The sequence below is a fragment of the Vanessa cardui genome, chromosome 11 (genome assembly GCF_905220365.1).
Source record: "Vanessa cardui chromosome 11, ilVanCard2.1, whole genome shotgun sequence".
Classification (NCBI taxonomy): domain Eukaryota; kingdom Metazoa; phylum Arthropoda; class Insecta; order Lepidoptera; family Nymphalidae; genus Vanessa; species Vanessa cardui.
This window is the reverse complement of record NC_061133.1, coordinates 9,173,945-9,195,541: the sequence shown is the minus strand read 5'-3', so window position 1 is coordinate 9,195,541 and position 21,597 is coordinate 9,173,945. Positions and strand designations below refer to the sequence as shown.

Here is a 21,597-nt window from a genome sequence, read left to right as displayed (position 1 = left end):
ATCCTCATTGCAAGTACGTTATGCATTCGATATATTTGGTAGAATTAATTATTCGACCTGACTGAGTAAAATTCCCTTACATACGAACTGATTATGTTAAACGTTGTTTATAAAGTGTAATTAGTGCAAGCGATTTGCGATAAAATATCATGGGCATAATGAAAACAAACTCTACTTGGACATTGGAATTTAAATTCAATTGTAATCGCGTTTGCTTCATACAGTTTTTGTTGCATTATGACTTAAAGGAAAATCCTTCCAAATACTTGTGATGGAACTGACGCCGGTGTCTACTCTTGTAACTTTTTCTATTTTAGTTATAGGTAGTTTATAAAAATAGCTAGAGACGAGTAGGTTTAAAATACACCCGGCATATGCAATGAATTTCTTGCTTACACACTATGGAATTTTAATGGTTCCTTAATACGATACGTAAAAATGATCACAACGATACCCCATCATATTTACCGTACAAATTAAAATACATATAACATTATTTGCAATAAAATGTATGTTAATAAATGCAAAATCAAAGGACCTGTTGTTCCGCTTATTAAATTAAGTTTACGACTGTGTAGTGTTATATAAAACGTAACTGTTTTGACCGATACATTTGGTGTAGGTAAATATACACTGAAATTCTATTCTACAGTATATTTAAACATTGCAAATATAGTACTTCGTGACAATTTGTATTCAAGAGTTATATAACAGATACACGCTCATCGCAGTTGCGTTTATTGTGCATGCAAAACTGACCTCCATCAACAATGTCCCTGCATGACTACATAGTGCATCTGGCACTAACCTAGAATATCGCCATACTTATTGAATCTTAAACTACAAGCAAATATAATCTCTATATTAACACATATAAGGTCCACCTGATCGTGCAAATGGATATGCAGAGAATGGCTGCAGCTGTGAAAGCTCTGCCAAGAAATAAGCACTCTCTGCATGAGGAGAATAGGCATCGTCTTATTTGTCTTTTAGGTCGTTTTCTACATTTTATTTATGTTCTGATTGTCAACATCGGAATTCTTTTAAGTCCTTACAGTGAACGGTAAAATTTCTATTGAATTCAGTCGCTTCGGAATTTTGTTATCTACTATTATTTACGATAAATGCAGTTGTTACCCATACATATCGATAATAAAATATTATCCGATGCAAACACTTTCGTTCTGAAGTACTTCCTTTATTACGTATAATATAAATCATTCTATATTTGGTATTCGGATTATCACAATTGATTCTTATTGAAACAATTCATATGATATCTGCATTTAAATAATAGTATTTATAAAATTATTTTTATAAAGAATTTATTATATTCTTAATCTGACAAATAAGTTTACCCCTTACTATACACAATGATTGTACTGATTAAACTGTTGTAGTAAGAGGCGAAATGTTATGATGCTGGTGAAATGTACCAGTTAAGGATAAGGGTTGCAGTACACTCTTTCATTGCGGTGATTCGATATTCAAAGAGAAGAATTCTATCCGACACATGCTTACGCATGGTTTTCTCATGTTTCCAGCGCTAAATATGTAATTATAAATACAAATAAAGCACATGAAAAATCAATACTTCTTTGAGTTGGAAGTTAAAACTTTGTATGAGACCCAAGTGGTCTATCTACCGTTACGATATAACATAGGTACAGTCAGAGTAAGAAAACCTTCGACATTTTTTAAATTCATTTTTTTATCAATTATTAAGCTCTTAGTACCTTTTGAATCTAAACATCAAACCATTGCGACACAATATGTCATTTTCAATCGGTAAAGCAAATTATCGCTCAAACTGAGCACACGAAATTAAATCTTAAGGTGACGTATCTTTTCTTACCCCGACTATACATAAAAAATTATGAAGCCTTTACTTAAATTTTGTAACTCCTGTCATAGCTTCGTAATCATATTTATGAAGTCATATCGCTTTAGATTATAATTGCCATAACTACGTATGTATATATGTACTTAATTGCACAACAAAGTATGAAAAACGGAAATAAGTTATCGGTAGAGATAGCGATTAGAATACCATGCTTGGCTAAGCACTGGCAAGATTTAAATATTTTGACGTCAGTAACGACAAAATATGCGTGTGCTTATTTTTATCATCAAGATATGTGTGCATATTGTGTATAATGTTTTCTTTAGAGGTTCGAATGTTTAAATAAAGGCGCCTGTAGAGTTCATCGTGAATACGACGTTTTTTAAAAGAAAATTTTCTTCTAAGTAAGTACAATATTATCACGATTAATGGTGATATGGTCCAAAGTTAATAATTAATAATTAAATAATTTAAAATCGAATAAATAATAGTCGATTAACTGATCCACGTGAATGTGACGAAATTCGAAATGAGTTTATTTCGTCATCGGTTTGTATAACTTCACGAAATAATTTATTCAAATCGAATGACTTATTAATTTAGAAATATAGGTCGTAATATGACCGCCGCTAGTTCTGCGCATCGTACAAAGTGTTACTTAAAGCGTGTTATATGAGACAACCAAAAAACCATAAAGTAAATTTCTTATACGTGGAATATACGCATAGGGAACAAACGTTTTTTTTTTAAATAAATAAATAATTTATATTTTTATGCATGTTTTCAATAACTTATCTATTTTTAGCTACTAATTACAGAAATATAGAGCGTTTTAATCTTTAAAAGTTGAGCGCTCTTTGATACATAGACTCTCATAGAGTAGTTATAATAGCTAACATTAAAATTATATCCGGGATTTGAACCCGAGATCCTTAAAAATCTATTTGTTTTATAATAAAAAACATTCATGTAACAAATTTGCTATTTATTTTAACGCTATAAAGGCATACTTCTTCGCCCACATAAAATTATTTCCAATTCGCACCTTGGTCACATACCATAAGGTTACCATAAGTTTAAGATAACAAAGATACCAAGTCTTTATAGTCTCTGAACATACATTCATACGAAGTTTTTAAAACGTTTAGATTTATTTTAACCTCTTGAAGTACATTATATTATTATAATATATTTGTTTCCCATTATTAACACCATCGTTAGGTACAAACGAACTTGTAAACATATGGTAGTGATACATCATTCAATTTAATATTTCAATGTTACATAATATGCATGTGGTAGGTCTTTGTGCCAGCCCGTCTGGGTAGATACCGGGATGCTATGAATATGTAATTTCGTATACAAATATATGAATAACATTTTAACGGTCTCAGATACGATTACGGATACGATATTAGTTCGTGCAATTTATTCGATTATTTACAATATAAAATACTATATTTTACATTATTATTTGATACTACATGAGAACCTTCGCCCGGGCAAAATAAATAACACTAAACAAATATAAATATAATAATCGTACCCCTCAACTAAAATTATTATTTGAAACACACTTCCTGAACGCATCCGTAAACGTCAAAGATGGCCGCCCGTTGAACTGTCATGCCATTGAATTTCACGGATTTTAAATCTATTTATCTCGATTATACGAATTTTGTGGGAATATGTTTGTTATCTTCTAAAAATAGTTATTTTAACTATCTGTAATTGTGAATAGTTTTCAATCGGGTCTTTCGTAGACTTGCAAGACACTTTGAATATAACAGAAATAAATAAATATGTATGAGTTATACGTCATTTTTACAAACATATTTCTTTGGTTCAGGTATTGATAAATTTACAGTTCGGAAATCCGATGGTTTCGTTTAAGGTTGTGTACCTTTTTAACGTCCTTTATAGGTACATCCCAAATAACATATATTCTACGGAAAAATAGCGATACTATTGTATTTACTATATTATATTATGATTATATTATGATATATACTATAGTATTGTATTTCGTTTTCAAAGTGTGAGTGAGCCAGAGTAACAAAACGCTAAAGGGATATAAGTTCTTACTTAGTTATAAGAAAAAAAAAATTTACAAGATAACTGAATATTTATTTATTTATTTTAAATATATTGCTTAACTACCAGGTTTAGTACATTATACTTTGGAAAGATGACATTATAAATATTATATTTAATTTAAAAAAATCAGAATATCTCCAACAATTACAAGAGGATTGTTTTGAAACCGCTGACCAGAGACCACATATTTAATTTTGGAACTATTCCTATTATCAATTCAGTTCAATGCACTCGGTAGCTACGATCAGTCACACAAAAATACAGATATTCACGTCAAACTCATGTCATGTTTCGTTTAACAATAGTAATTGAAAAATGACAATTGTATTACAACATATGATCACAGCAATACGATGCTAGTGACGTGCCCCAACGTAACCTATGCTTCGTATCTGGAATTGTGACGACATTACCAAGAAATATGAGTCACGATCACCACAATTGACCTGTTTTGACGGAGATCTCGTCTTTTTTGCTTCGACATGTATTACTCATCCTTGACTCAGGGCATCAGCAAAGTTATCAATGAAATCATTATGTAATCGCGTCTATATGACTATATATGATAAGCGTTTCGCACCGGATCTTATGATATGAAACGTTGAGAAAATAGTTATAAAAAAAAACACTCGATAACGTATCATTCGCAATGTGAAAATACAAATTGTTATGCAAATTATAAATGATATATTGTTTTCATAGAAGCTATGATTTGAGTGTTCATAGCCAGCATGGATTTCTCTACATGAGATTTTAGACATTACAATACAGGAATAGGAGTGATTGTTTCTATGGATGTTTTGAACTTACGACTTTATAGCAATGCGTTTGGATGACTCGTGTCTGTTATATATCTAATTATTACATATCTGCAATAGTATAATTAATTATTACGTATCTAGTGTAATCATTATTCTAAGAAATATAAAGATCATCGTGTCAACTTGTTGCACTGACGAACGATACTTTTAACGTTCGCATCAAATAATGTTAATAACGATTAATCATTTCAATAAACGCTTGATACATAACTCTGTTACATTTTTATTATACATATTAATAGTTTCGTATGGCGATGACGTAGGTCCACCGCCGGCGCTCCGCGAGCTATGACATCAACTGGACACGTCAGGCCGCGTCACGCGCATCTTCAACGGATTCTCCGTACATGCAATCAGTGATGTTGTCATAAACCAATTAAAGCATTATTACATTATCTTTACAATTGTAAAATCGATAATAGAATTACGTCGCTACAAATGTATTTCGATTCTGCAATTTTCGCGATTTGATTGATTATGATTACGACGAAACCACGATCCGATCTAATCGTTTCCACATTTCTGTCTTTTGTTACGTCGTCGTGCCTCTGATTAAGGGCCATTGTTTAGTGACTGTTGACTGGCGTATTTCGATTGCGTTGGCGTTTTCAAGTCTCGATGGAGTGTTGACTTTTGTAGGCGGGGCGATCAGTATTCAAAGCGCGTTTCCTAGTGTTCTACACTCGAATACATGAGCTGTGTTTGTGATAGACAATTATTGGAGACTCCGATGACTCACGCATAGATTATACATTATACCAATGGTTCCTTTGACCCTATCAACGGTCCGCTAAGTGCTGCTGATTGTCCTTGCGCTGAATTCTAAACAGATTCCCAGAAAGCAATAAAGTTGTTATATAGGTAGATGCGAAGGTTACTTCTATTGTGTACTCGTATAATCTACATTTATCATATTGCGAAATTTTACAATGTTCTATATAACAGTGTTGTCGGTTGTATTGTTCCTAATTGGGTTATAAAATTGAGATAACTTCACAAAGGGTATATTTCTCCCAGTTTATATTTTTATATACCTAGTATGGATATATATAATATTATCAATCAATACATGTTATATCATTATCGAGTATAGCTTAATATCTGTTTTACTAATATTTTTTTTATTCGATAACGGATATTAATCATACCAATACAATTACGATAAAACAGATAATTGATATATTTCATAATATATTTAATTATTGAAAAAAAAAACACGTACCTGTCTTAAAAATGTAGAGTAGGCTAAAACTAGATAGTTCATTTGATCCAATTGTATTAATAAAACAAAAAAAATACCTAAGCAAATAATTCAGGATATTTCTTTTTTCACTTTTGAAACGCATATAATAAATGCAATCTAATAGATCTATAGTGATGCATATAAGTGCTTCATTTATATTGATCAGAGAGTTGCATACACTTGGTCACACACTTAAAAGTTCATTTAGAAATAAACAACCTTCGTTTGTCGGCGTTTTTATTTATAACGCCCCATCAGACAGAGCACCCTGGACTCCGGCTGATTTGATTTATATTTTCTTATTGCATACATAAATCTATATCCACTGCCCTATAATTTATTCATATATATATTTCTTTGCAGATACCAGAATTCTCTTTGGATGGCAGCAACAGTTTAAAGTCCAACGGCAGCGCCAAGGACCTGGCCTCCGTGATGGAGAACCTGAAGAAGAGCAGCCTCGCCCGCCAGAACCAGACTCTCAACACACAGGTCACAAGCTCTTTAAAACAACAAGTAATTAAAATTTTAACAGAATGATAAATATTTTTACTTGACTTATACGTTTCCGATTCATATACCGGGCTATTTCGTGTTCTAAATTTAAATTGTATATTTTATGATATAAATATATGTATAACAATTATTTTGAGAGGAGGTTCGGAGATCGGAGATGTATCTGGTACATACATATACAACTCATTCTATCTCCGCACGGGTTTAATTTAGTTTAAACAAAATTACATGATATAAATAATAACAACCCTTAATTTATTTAGCACTCAGGAATAATTTAACTTTCTACCAGTGAATTTGTTTCATAATTCTGACAATTATACCCCAGAAACAAACAAATAGTCGTATAGACAACACAACAAATTTTATATATATCGTAACTATTATTTAAGGAACGCTATTAATACGTTAGGGCGCTAACGATAGCTACAACAGACTATAGTATGCGTTGATTTTTATATAGGATACAATTTATTCATATCGTTAATAGTTGAAATCATAATGGACATATATTACTGAGTTTATTATTAGAACATCAGAATCATACCGATGGTAGCCTTACATATAATTAAACGTTTTAATAGAGATTTTGAATTCAATATTGAAAACTTAAAACTATAATTGAAATTGTTTAATAACAAATAAAAACAGAATGTAGAGCCCGCAATGTCCGAATACTGTCCATTACCTCGCTCATAACACCACTCCATAATTGATAATACCTATTACAAATACTGAATTAATAAGTTTTAGTTAAATCTGCAAACTGAACAATAACTATTTTATTCATAAATTCAAATTCGAACGAAGTCGCGGGCACAAAATGAAAATCAAAATAAAATTTATTCAAGTAGGCTTTTACAAGCACTTTTGAATCGTCATTTTATAATTAAGTGAAGCTACCACCGGTTTGGAAAGTAGATTCTATCGAGAAGAACCGGCAATAAACTCAGTAGTTACTCTTTTTTTCTTTAGATTAGATTATACTAAATAGATTGTTACTAGCACACAAGTAACAATCTATAAATATCAATTAATACAATTTAATTAAAAAATTAAAGTAAAAAATATGGTACTAATAATAAGTCTTTGTACACATAACATACAGAAGTCAATAATACCTAACACTTATAAGGTATTATTGACTTCTACTACACAGATTAATGTCTAGATCAGAAGTCACGGACATTACTAATTGTAATTGTAAACCGAAGACAGGAAACATTATAAACAATGGTAGTTCTTAATTTTATACTAAATTTCAACCTACCCAAAATAAAGATAATGTAGAAGAGCTGAGATGGCCCAGTGGTTTGAACGCGTGTGACGGATTAAGTAATAAAAACATCTAACACGTGCATCTTAACCTGATGATTGCGGTTTCAAACCCAGGCAAGCACCACTATATATATGTGCTTAATTTGTGTTTATAAGTCATCTCGTGCTTGGCGGTGAAGGAAAACGTCGTGAGGAAACCTGCATGTGTCTAATTTCATCGAAATTCTGCCACATGTGCATTCCACCGACCCGCATTGGAACAGCGTGGTTGAATATGTTCCAAAAACTTCTCCTTAATGGAAGAGGAGACCTTATCTCAGCAGAAGGAAATGTACAGGCTGTTACTTTACTTTTACTTAACAAAACGTAGATACATTCAAAATAACTTTCTTCGCAACAATCTGTATTGCTATTTGCGTATATTAACAATTAAAATGAGTCTTATAATTACACGTGAACAAACTTAGTTATTTAGTTAAATCGTTAATATATTTAAATGTATGAAAAAAAACCTACATGTCTATATTTATATGTAAATTTTAACTTGATTGACTGCCTCGTTTTTCTAATGGCTAATTTGAATATTTCCTTCTGTTATTCTTTACAACGAAATTTCTCGGTCAACATATAAAATCATTCATATTAACTTACAGTAACTCAAATACTATAGTAATATGTACCTTTCAACACATAAGCATTTTAAAAAAAATTATTATTGAGCTGCTGCGAAGTTAACTCTATATTATTATTTATTATAAATGTGAAAGTAACTCTGTCTTTCTGTCGCTGTTTCACGACGAAAGCGCTGAACCGAATTTGATGAAATTTGGTTTGAACTTGAACTCCAAGAAAGGACTTTAATACATAACAACCCACATCCTCAAACGCGAGCTGAATATTAGTTTGTTTATAAAAAGCTTTATTTTATAGTAAAGCACAAAGAAAGAAGTTATTCTGATAAGATTATATATTTGACAAAATTACATGTATTTAATGATTACCAGTTTAGTGTAGAAATTACAAATAATTGTATGTTATTATATGGTAATAATAAAACGGTTCTAGAGTGGAGACAGCGAATCGGCAAACGTAGTGTAGGCACTCGCCCTATGTCATGCTGGATGGTCATGATGATGTACCTAGGGTGGGTGGTAGGAAGTAAATGGCCGAAGATCAGTGGCGCGTCTATGTACATATAGGCTGATTATAACGATTATGATGATGATATTCTTATAGGCGATTTTAACAAAAAGAGAAGTTTTGCTGGTTCTACACGGCAGAGCCGAAATTCCTAACAGATGCGTTAGACTATTCAAAAAAATCATAAGTACATACATTTTTTTCGAACATATACGTTTGAAATGTCTATTTAGTAATAAGTTAAATACCTCGAGAAATCGTTAACACATCGCAAACACTGGAACAATCACAATATAATTTATAGCGTTGATTCTGATTAGTTTTGACAAGCGTGAAATCTTGCATTAAGCCTGTTTATCCAATGTAAGTGATTTAAGGTTGGAAAGATCAAGGCGAACTCGGTACTTTGAGCAATACTCATATAAAAGACTAATTTAGAAAAATAAGCTAATAACATACTAATCACATACAATATTTGACCCTAAATACATTTATTATTATACATTATTAGTTATTATACATTAGTCATAATCTTATAATTCAATGTGCGCATGTTACTTAATATACGTGCAGTCTGTAAATTTCTTTCTCGTTGAGCTAAGGTCTCGTCTCAATTTGAGGTAAATGGCTTCACATGGTTTTCTCACGATGGTTTTATTCGATGCTGAGCACGAGATGAATTATAAACTAAAATGATGCACATTAAATCAATGGTGGTAGCTTTGAAGCCGAATACATCGGTTAGGATGTACGCGTTCCAACAACTGAGCCATCTTGGCTCTGTAACTTAATATTTTTTACTAATTCACGTTTTAGGACCTTTTATCTGATATGTTATAGAAATGCTTGCTAGTATATGTTTAAATATAGAACACGGGTTATTTCGGCTCTGGCCTCGGTTGGTTCATAAAATTGCCAGTTTATTTTGAATTCGACGAGCGCGAGTTACGAGAAAAATAAATAAAATAAAACAAATGCGCCACGGAGCAACAATATGGGATGCGTATACCTATTGTTAGAACTACTTGGAATTATCGTCGTCAAGGTCAACGGTATCCGTTATTATCATTAAGATTTTAACATGTCTTTGTATTGGGATTAGCATGAAAATCAATTGTTGCAAGAAGTAATAAATTATTATAACATTATCAGCGATCATTAGGTAAATTTCAAATTTTTTTGTATTCGATTTTCAGAATACCAGCTGCTAATAACTTGACGTTATTTGCTTTAAGTTACTTTAAATACAAGCTTTATTCCACGGCAATCGACTTTATGCCATATTTATTAAAAATTTTAAATAACAAACTATTGCATTTATAATTTTAGTAAATAATATATATTTTTTAATTAAATTAATAAAAAATCGATTCTTTATTACTGGAAAACCGATATATTTATACGGAATCCGAAAATGAATTCTGTTTACGATAAATCTACTAGCAATGATTCCTTCGTGTGCGTACCCACAGTATCTGTGTTGGCAACGAGCCACAAAACGAAAAAACCTAACGGCATGGCGTAACGTAGGACACGAAATATATTGTTAAATAATACCCTTAATATATATATAATTATAATAATATCAATTACGATATTTATCTCGTGAATTGAAACGTAATTGATTTAAGCTTAGTGAACGTTACTAGGTACTTACGGTTTTATATTTTATTGGCGACTCGCCCCAACTTCGCACGGATGCAATACTGATACTACACATACTACAGAATGTTTTAACATTTACAATTTCTCAGTCGATAGTTTGTATTGTCTAACAATACACTGTGTTTATTTACATCACATTAGAAACTTTAAAAATTATCAGTGTTATTTTAGTATGTCCGTGTATTACAAAAGCCTTCCTCTCAAATCACTCTATCTATTAAAAAAAACGCTTCAAAATCCGTTGCGTTATTTTAAAGATATAATCTTAAATATGCATAGTGGTAAGCGTCTTTGTTTTATACTGTGTAATGATTACTTGTTTTTTGTAAATTACACACACTATTTGAAAAAAGATTAGTTTTTTATTATCATATCAAAAACATTTTTAACAACTATTTGCTGCGAGTAATACATGTTCACATATTTCACCCACGCAGCTTTAAAATTTACCATAATTGTATATTTTATGAACAAGAGTACTAAAAATAATATTTGTAATAGATTATCTCGATAGGACGGATAAGATATTAAAGTTATATTTAAAAATAGAACTTATACAGCATGGAATATTTTATTAATCATAGAAATAAATAAATATGATGTTGGAAGGAAAATATGATTTACCTTGTATATCAATTAATTTGTTGCCAACCCTACTGTTTACACCAGAAGAGACAGGTATATTATATTAGAAATAAACTAGACACATATTGGTTGATATCGTTTGGAAACTTTGTAGTAATATGCGGCACAATATATGTTAAATTGCTCTCATAGAAAATTATAACATGTTTTATAGTCACTAATATCATAAAATCGTGTGTATTTATTAAATTATTTTTATTTCATACATTTAACGCAAAGGAACTCAAAATAATTTTTATTCATTTATTTTATAGCCCGGATTTTTTTAATAATCCTACAAACGTTTGGACAAAACTAGGAAATAAATACATCGTTAATTCCTACTCTCATGGCCCTGTTCGGAATGCAGTGCAATTATTAATTACCGCCATATAGATTATTATAATTATACTGAAACAATAATAGTACCTGTAAGCCTTACAAGAACTAATCCCGTCATTATTTTAATGTGTTTAAGTAATTTGTACCTGATTCCATCCTCCTATTATGTTCGTCCTTGATCAACGTGCATTGTTTGTTTTTTATATGCATTCGTACAGTTCATTTTGGATTTACATAACACTTATTTTGAACAATCTGAAACCGCGATTTTGACTGCATATTTTTTGTGACGAAGGTCTTCCTGAATCAGCCTTCGTGCCATTTTTAAAGTTTAATTATAAATACAAAATATTTAATTTATAAAAAAAAGTAGTCATTGTCTTGTGTTGAGACACCCACTGCACTGTAACGAAAAAGTTCGATCGGCGATATATCCCCTTATCGATAAATAATTTTACTATTTCTTAAATATGGTTAACTTTGTTACGTCAATTACAGATTGAAGTTAGAAAAAAAAGGTGTTTTTGTCAAATAATGTTAAAGTCACGAATGTAATTTGCGCCAGACTAAACGTCGTACGTCGCGTCGACAAAAAAAATCGTAATATTTAAAACCGGTATATTAGACAAATCGGCAACAACCACCTCTGCATATTCGTTGGCTACGAGGTTCAAGGCCTTTTGATGCATCCCACCCACATGTTCTGAATCATAGTGTTGCTTCTCAATCACGACATGACACCCCGCTCATTGCAAAATTATGATTTCGTAATGTAATTATTACTTAATTTCCTCCAAACTATTAACAGCTGTCAGGTTAGGTAGCTAAATAACGATATTTATGCATTAAATTTTTTTTTATCAACGTATCCTTAGACAAGTCTATTTATACATTTCATTTTGGTAGCTAAATGATGAATCATATGTGTTACATTATTATTAATAAATAATCGAAAGATTTCGAAATGAAATATCAAAAATAGATTTTTTATTTTTGGATAAGTCTATTTTTGTTCTGACATAGTACTGGCTGTATAACTTGGTCGCAAGTGCGCCAAAACGCGTGACGCCCGCACGAACTTCTGTAGCATTGGCACTGAACTCAACAGTCCCTGTCTAGATAACGGCTGTGTACGAAGTGTATTATCAGCCTCAGTGTTTCCGTTTTTTGTGAAATATTGTGCAAAACAATCCGCATAAGCTGAACATATTTACGATTATACAACAATACATTGATAAAGGTATTTTTATAAGATTTTTTCGACGGATTCAAACGATATAAGAAGTCAGTGAGTATATTTGGGATTTTGCAATGTCAATAATTGTTTTATTTATTTCAGATGGTGTCCAGTACAACTTCAAGCAGTGCGGTCACGAGCCAGAGGGTGCAGAGCTCGTCACAGCGCGCTAGTTCCATGAAGTCTGACCTCACAGAACTAAAAAGTTCAATTTCTGAAATGAAGACACTCAGCAATTCCGCTTTAAATTTCGGACAAAGGTAATTCAAAGTGCTTAGTAATTTCGCATTTACCTTTATGTAATAAGGTTTTTCATTGTTCTGTCAATGGTTATTAAAGATAACACCGTTTCTAGCTCACCTGAGCGGCCTTGGCCCAAAGCCAAGTCTCCCCCGCTGTTTTCCCCGCTCCACGTTTGTATGTAGTTTACTGCCGACAAACAATAGCAACGTACGGTTTCGCGGGATCAATTTGAATAATCTGATTTTTCGAAAAAAAACATTAAATAAATTAGCTTCATTAAGAAAACCTCGTATTTTAAACAAATTAAACTATTGTTCAGTGGTTCGTTTCAATTTAACTGAATTTTTCTTACTCACAGATTAAGAAGCTCGATGGAGAACATAGTAGATCAAGATGATATAAAAGACCGGCATATTTCTGACATAAGAGATCTCAGTGAAATGGGGGATATTGGTGATATGAGTGACATGAGTGACTTGGCTGGAGATGGCCCTTTAGTTACGTTTCCAGAATCTGACACGCCGCCCCCCGACAAGCAATGCCTATTAGCAAGTAATACATCCGTAGGGACTAATGCCGCAAACGAGTTGAAATACAGCGCCGCCCGAATGACTTCAGCGAGCTCTACACGAGTAGTTACGGACGGATACAGTGCGTCAAAATCAGAAGCTAACAGTACAAGGATGCGCCGGCTGCAACATGGGGACATGCAATACGCGGAACGCAGTGCCGCTGGAGCCTCACATAGACTTTTACAAGCTGAGGGGTTAACTGCGGAACAAAATGCTGCATATCACCAAGTAAGCATTTATTTATGTCTTTAAAACTCTTTTTCAACACCCTTTGTTTTACACGAAATTTTATAAATTACAATGTGTGTACCGCCATTTCTGTAGCCGCCATCAAGGCGCGACCGAAGGACGCGACCTCGCTTGGCGGCGTTCGATCGATAGTCTAAAGCGACGTCTCCCTAGCGCACCGACAACACGCTCAGTCGATTTCGGCTCCTTGCCTTGAAAACACATGAAGTTTTAAATGTTAATCAATAATAAAACTGTATAATAATAAACAATAAAACGACTGCAATCGATATATGTTATCAATGTCAAGTGTACCATGGCCGCACGCATAGTGGCATGGACAGCTAGGATGCTGCGGCGAGGAGGTTCGCCGAGGGCGGTGAGCTCATTTATCTGCGAGCGCTTATCGCTGCGTTTACCGCACCATGCTTGTCTCAGTTAGAGTTTGACCGTCGTGCGTGCGAGCATACGCGGAAGTCAATTATTGCGCATGCGCGTTTCGGTACACGAATAGAATAATTTAAATTTAGAAGCGGAATGTCTACTGGAGGGGGTTCGGCCCCGTGGCCGGTGCAGAGAGGCGTCCTTGCACGCTTTCCCCCGAAGCCGTTTTATCCTTCGGTGAGAGTCCGTTTCCCCGGAATATTTTACTCATCGACCTTCTAAAACGTGACGTCTGTACACAAACTTTAAAATTATCATCGGATGCCCACGAGTGCCGTGCGATTGGCCTATATCCAATAGAAACGAATCACCACACAATCCGAGCTATGACGCGCAGTACTTTTGAATTTAAAAGTAGTTTTCATCTTGAGACGAGCGAATACCCACTGCGTTCGAATTCAGAATTTAATTTATAAATTTTAAAACAATGTCGTCAAAAAGACGCCTTAAGCCGAACTTGCGCATTATAATTCCCGTAAATATCAAATATTTGTACAACGTATCAGTGTAAAGTGCCAAAACAAAAGTGATTTAGTGATAAGCATGGCTATACACATAAGAACTTTCCAGAGTTTAATAGTTAACTAATAGCGTAGTTGATATATATTTTAACTGAAATTATAAAATCCGTGTGTTTTTTAGGAGAAGCGTTCATTGCAAGCTGGGGAGGTAACAGCTCAGGAAGCGAACAACATGTCTGCAACAAGTTCACGGTTGCAGACGGAGGCGTTCAGTGCAGAGAAGAAGGCAATGGCTTCGTCGCAAGCGCGACAAACAGTCACATCAAGCGGCATGTTTAGTCACAAGGAACACTCAAGTGTCGCACATTCGAATATGACCATTTCAAGCAAAAACTTAACGACGAAATCAACTCTTTTATCCTCACAGGTACATAGTATTTTCTACTTCTTATTATATGATAAATTATTTACGTGATCGCACTAGATTGCCTTCAGTGAAAATTTAGCAATTATAAGTTTTTGAATTTAATATTACTATTCTAAAATAGGAATTTAATTCAATTGATATTCTTGATATGAACTGAATTTATGTTAGAAATAAAAAAAATACTAAATTGCATGTATACGTTAATTATTATTTGGTACGGCGTGACGTAGGTGTGAATTCACCAAAACACTGCTAATAAAACTATAATATACCGTGTTTCAGATGAGTCAATTGTTGAATGGAACAGTTAAGCCCGGTGATGAAGACTTATCAAACTTAACGTTTGAAGATTTAGACAAATTAGATGCTAGTTCGAACCAAAAAGACGTCGAAACAGCGATACAAAAATATTCTCACCGTGTGAACGCATTTATAACCGCTGTAAAAAACAATCAAATAGATTTAAAAAACGCATGCACACACTTCAACAAACTCAATGAAATGCTGAGGAGAGCATGGGCAGTGCCGACGTACGGACACGAACTGGGCTACTCCTTGTGCAATACATTGCGAACTTCTGGCGGTCTTGACATATTAATGGCCAACTGCTTAGAATCAAATAATCCTGATTTACAATTTTGCTCCGCTAAACTTCTCGAACAATGCCTTACTACAGAGAACAGAGCTCATGTCGTAGAGAACGGACTTGAAAAAGTCGTGAATGTCGCCTGTGTATGTACGAAACACGCAAACTCCGTGGATCACGCAAGAATAGGTACTGGAATCTTGGAACACTTGTTCAAACACAGTGAAGGCACTTGTAGCGACGTTATTAAGCTCGGTGGCTTAGACGCAGTTTTATTCGAATGCAGGAAAAATGACATTGAAACTCTTCGACATTGTGCCACGGCCCTTGCTAACCTTTCGCTGTACGGTGGTGCTGAAAATCAAGAAGCCATGATAAAACGATCAGTACCGATGTGGTTGTTCCCTCTAGCTTTTCACAATGATGATAATATCAAGTACTATGCTTGCTTAGCTATCGCTGTTTTAGTTGCGAATAAGGAAATAGAAGCCGCCGTCCTAAAGTCTGGTACTCTTGATCTAGTAGAGCCATTCGTTACAACACACAATCCTTCCGAGTTCGCTCGATCAAATTTGGCACATGCACACGGCCAGAGTAAAAACTGGTTGCAGAGGTTAGTTCCTGTACTGAGTTCAAAAAGAGAAGAGGCTAGGAACCTCGCTGCATTCCATTTTTGTATGGAAGCCGGAATAAAGAAACAGCAAGGTAACACAGAAATCTTTAGGGAAATCGGAGCTATTGAGTCATTAAAGAAAGTAGCCAGTTGTCCTAATGCGGTCGCGTCGAAATACGCCGCACAAGCATTGAGACTCATAGGAGAGGAGGTTCCTCACAAGCTGTCCCAACAAGTACCTCTTTGGTCGATAGAAGATGTACGAGAATGGGTGAAGCAAATAGGTTTTTCCGAATATGCCACCAACTTTTACGAGAGTCGAGTGGATGGAGACTTATTATTACAAATAACTGAAGACAATCTCAAAGAAGACATTGGATTACATAATGGAATCAAACGTAAAAGGTACGAAATATACAAACATTTCGAAATTTTTGTCATTTATAATTTAGTTATAAAGGTCTTGTCTAATGTCCTCTCATTTTTGTAGATTCACCAGAGAACTTCAGCAATTAAAGAAAATGGCAGACTACAGTTCACGTGATACGGGCAGTTTAAACGAATTCTTACAAGGAATTGGTCCAGAATACACAATCTATACATATTCAATGTTAAATGCTGGTGTAGATAAAGAATCAATTCGAGGGTTAAGTGATGAACAACTTGAAGTGGAATGTAGGATAGTTAATAGCATACATCGACTACGAATATTAAACGCAATACGAGGTGAGCACAACCATCATTCATTGTGATACATTCCCTGGGAATGTAAAGTCTGCGTCTTTTATTTTGTTTACGTTAACTCATAATAACGGTTCCCCTATAAAATACCTACACACGACACCGCTCGTAAATTGCGTAACCTTAAAATAAACATGTTATTCACAGCATACGAAAACAATTTGCTCAGTAAAGGCGAAGAGAATATGGAAAAGAAATTGGACGTTTTTGTAAGCTATCGTCGTTCGAACGGTTCTCAACTGGCGAGTTTGTTAAAAGTTCACCTGCAAGTGCGAGGTTTTACGGTTTTCATCGACGTCGAGAGGTTAGAGGCGGGCAAATTCGACAACAACCTACTCCGAAGCATACGCCAAGCCAAACACTTTTTGTTGGTCCTAACACCAAACGCCCTTGAAAGGTGCAAACATGATACAGAACAAAAAGACTGGGTCCATCGGGTAAGCTTTCTAAATAAATTTAATTCAAATTACATTGATTTTACAATTTAGATTATTAAAAATAACAAATATCAGATAAACGAGTAAACTTGTACCAAAAATTTAATTCCAAATCGTTACGTGGAACTTTTCCAAAATTCAGTTGCAATATTTTACTCAGTGTACTGTGTAGTTTAACAAGAGCTCGTAATTTATTAGTGATGTTTAAGATTCTCATCAGTAATTAGGTATATAAGAATTTTAATACATCGTCGTTAAAGCAACGTCTTATAAATATTTGCAGGAGATAGTGGCAGCGTTGCAATCACAGTGCAATATTGTACCAATTATCGACAACTTCGAATGGCCAGAACCCGAGGAGTTACCGGAAGACATGCGTGCCGTGTGCCACTTCAATGGTGTACGCTGGATACATGACTATCAAGACGCCTGTGTTGAGAAACTCGAGAGGTACATTTTTTTTAACAGATTAAATTTAAGTTCTAAATATAAAATCTATGTATCGTACGACACAACTTAGATGTAGCATCGACAATATTCGTAAAACCTAAACATACGAATTTAACACGCCAATTATAAATATTTATTTGTTATGTGAATATGATCTTTACACAAACGTAACAACGTGTTATATCATATAACTGACTGACTGACTGGCTATGGGTTGAAATGACGCGAGAGTCTATAGGGACAAATAGCGTCGAATGGAGTGATAGGGATCTTATTATTGGTTGTGCAAATCGCCAGTAATCGGTTTTACGAATTTTGTCAATGCTACATCTAATTTGTATCGTACTATGTGTATATCTAATTAAAAATTATATAAATAATATATTATGAATTTTAATGCTGTTTAGTCGGCTATAAATACATCGTTCTTGTTTTCTTTTAGTTTCCTCCGCGGTAAATCCAACCTCGCTAATAGGTTGGAAGGTGCGCTGAGAAGTCGTGGTGACGTGCCGACGCCCGGCACGGCCACCATCGGTCGCGGTCCGCCTAACTACCAACGTATGCACTCTAGCGAAAGTAGAGGCAGCGATAAAGCAGATTGACTAGAAACGTTACACACTCTGCCTCCAGTAAGGTATGTTCGATTAAATTATCAATTACATAATGATTTAACCGCATTAAATAAAATAACATTAAAAAAATAATGTTGTCTTAAATGCGTGCAACCGGAACGTTACTCAAGATATCAATTGAAAAATCGTTGGCGGTAGTTGTTAATAATATTTCCTTTGTTCTTCAAATAGACAAATGTCATCTTAGTCTACCCGTGACCACGAACACTGCAAAGTGCTCGAAACGTCGGGATGTTTAAAAATAATTAATATACGCGATTCATCCGTTATAATTAGTTTTATTTAAAAAAAAAATAATGTTCTCCTCTTTTACAGACCGAGAAGAAGCCGGCAGTCATCAGTAGAAAAAGCTTCAGCAAACTCACAAAGCTGTGATCAATCACCAAGCAGTAGCAGCAGCACCTCCAAAACAAATTCGCCTGTTAAAACTTTATACAGTGTTCCTGAAAGACTATCTGAAAGTAGTGATAATGTGGACACGAAAGAATTACAGGAAAATCTCGACAGGAAACACATGTGTCCAGTCTGCGAAAACCCTGTAGATTCCTATGAACACACACAGATGTCGCTACCTGCACCCTTAGATGCTACAACACAAACCAAGAGGAAGAAAAATTTCATGGACAGATGTGTTAACAAAGTGAGACTTTGCTGATGAGGACTGGAAAATGGCTTTAAAGATAAACACTGGAAGTGCTTTAAGAGTGTGTAACAATAGACTGTTTTAGCTGCGTTTCCACATGCTAATTAAATCTAAAGGATATCAGATTCAAAATGCGGCAGATTGCATTTCAGTTAAATACATATTTATTGTGTATGTATATGAGCTTGCTCATAGTGCGAATAGTGACAATATTGTGGTCCCAGATTTTAATAGCACAAGTGTTTTTACGTGGAAACTTCAGTTTAATTGGACTTATTTCGCATATTTATGTGAATCTTATTTTAAAGTACAAATATGTGCACAATAATGTAAATAATTTGTGTATCAAATATACCAATAATTGGTAACTTGAATTATGTAATCTCAAAGAGTGCATGTGTAATATTACATATGAAATGTAACTAGTGATTACTACCCTGTTATGTTTTGAGAACATTACATGAGGTGGTAATGAAGAGAATTACAGTTTGTACATTTGTAGTATGGCAAATTGCTTTAGTTACTTTGGCTAATTAAGTTTTATGTAACTCTCACTCTCTCTTCACTCTCTATAGAATTTAAAAAATGAATTTATCGATGTATTCTATTTTAATTTCTTGCCACTAAAGTATTTTTGTAAAATACAAAAGTTCTTATGAAATTACTATTTGCATATGTGATAGCTTAGATCTTTTACATGTTATAAATAAAAAATTTAAATCCATTCTTATATAATGACATTCAGTGTAATAATTTATTTCTCAAATCGCTGTATCAAAATTGTCTTGTACCTTTTAAGTTATAATTAAATTGCTGTACAAAATTTTACTTTAGATTTAAACTTAGTCATTCACAAGAGTTAACCATGATTATTATAAATTTACCTTGTCATGATTATATATCTATGTTCTTTTTTTTTTGTGTTTTATGAGGAGGAAATCCTTTTACACAATCCTTTTACCAACTTTTGGTTGAGGAACCGAAATAAATATATGGGGCTCAATGAGGCCATGAGGGCCCCGTGCCAGGGCCTAATGTCCTACCCACTAAAACCATCCCCGGGTTTCCATAAGTAAATATGACAAAGATTAGAAATGTTTTAAATTAGATTAGAAAAATGATAACATAATAAGAGAATGAGGAATGTGCTCCATTGACCCAATTCCACCTTAATGGGTATCACAATATATATTTTATAGAAGCAAACTTCCCATCATTACTTTTCGAGTGGAATTAATCAAGTTCCTCCTTGTTACATCATAAAAATTGTATTAGAGAAACTAGTTCTCTGTTCAAAATTTTCTCCTATAAATTTGGGTTTTTCATTTGATCTACAATTTTGTCCAAAATAAGACCCTCTTAGGTCTCTGAATGAAAACTGATGTTGTCATCATCTTAATAATTAAGAGTCAATACACCCTTATATACACAACCATTTTAAATCAGGACCTGCTAAAAAGTCAGAAAAACTTCTTGAATCTAGTGATAATGATGCTGGCTTGGAGAGACGGCGTGATTTTTCAAGGTTGGATAATGCTAGAGTTTTGTGTCTATACTTACTATAAACTTTTTCGTACTTGCTAATACGGAATTCCCTGCTAATGTTATTTGGTGCAGTGAGGTTTGGTAATACTTAAATTGTTGAGGTAGAGGCTCTAATTATTAAATCAGCAGCAGTGGCTGATACGTCGGGGATATGGATATATATGGATTTTTTTATTAGGGCTCTTAAAAATCAGCATTACAGACTATTAATTATCACATAGCACATTGAAGTCCTCTCCACTGACCCCCACCAGCATTGTAATTTGAATATAGATCATTTTTGGTTTGTCATGTCTGATTCGCCGATTGATTCCGTTTTTGATCTTAAATTGAAAGTTTTAGTTTGAAAAGGGTGAATACACTTATAATTCTACCATTAATGTGTAGCATAATTATATATCTATGTTTTAGCCTAACCATAAAATAAATGGAATTAATCAATTTCTGAAGTATCACCTTATTTTTTTTTTTAATTACCTAATCATATTTAATCCTCAAATTCTTTGATACTTGAAATCACTGAGATCAGATTTTTTGCTTTAACCACATAATGAGACTATTCAAAGGTATAGACAAATAGAAACCGTAAAATCCAGCAACTATTTGCAGTTCTCCTGGTGGTGGTAATCACAACCTGCGACCCAGCCTGCTGTATGATCGGGAAATTTAACATAAAAAACTACTTCTGGTATATACTGTTTGAATGTATTTGAAAATTAAATTTCATCAACCAGATGTTCTGCATATAAAGGAAATAAAAATTATAAAT

At 33.7% G+C, this 21,597-nt stretch overlaps 1 protein-coding gene across 10 annotated transcripts in view; it reads left to right on the top strand.

Annotated features, from left to right (window-relative positions):
* Positions 1-20,197, top strand: part of LOC124533899 (NAD(+) hydrolase sarm1) — a 78,952-nt gene extending 58,755 nt beyond the window's left edge. For 6 of the 10 annotated variants that reach the window (XM_047109467.1, XM_047109465.1, XM_047109469.1 and 3 more), the window contains 10 exons: positions 6,368-6,520; positions 12,909-13,066; positions 13,408-13,849; positions 14,936-15,181; positions 15,464-16,785; positions 16,871-17,106; positions 17,269-17,558; positions 17,842-18,008; positions 18,451-18,642; positions 18,956-20,197. In XM_047109467.1, coding sequence (XP_046965423.1) covers positions 6,368-6,520; positions 12,909-13,066; positions 13,408-13,849; positions 14,936-15,181; positions 15,464-16,785; positions 16,871-17,106; positions 17,269-17,558; positions 17,842-18,008; positions 18,451-18,610 — 3,174 coding nt within the window. In that variant the 3' untranslated portion in view covers positions 18,611-18,642; positions 18,956-20,197. The remainder of the gene's footprint in view (positions 1-6,367; positions 6,521-12,908; positions 13,067-13,407; positions 13,850-14,935; positions 15,182-15,463; positions 16,786-16,870; positions 17,107-17,268; positions 17,559-17,841; positions 18,009-18,450; positions 18,643-18,955) is intronic. The other 4 variants (XM_047109466.1, XM_047109471.1, XM_047109475.1 and 1 more) reach the window with 1 other exon arrangement.
* The last annotated feature ends 1,400 nt before the right edge of the window (positions 20,198-21,597 follow it).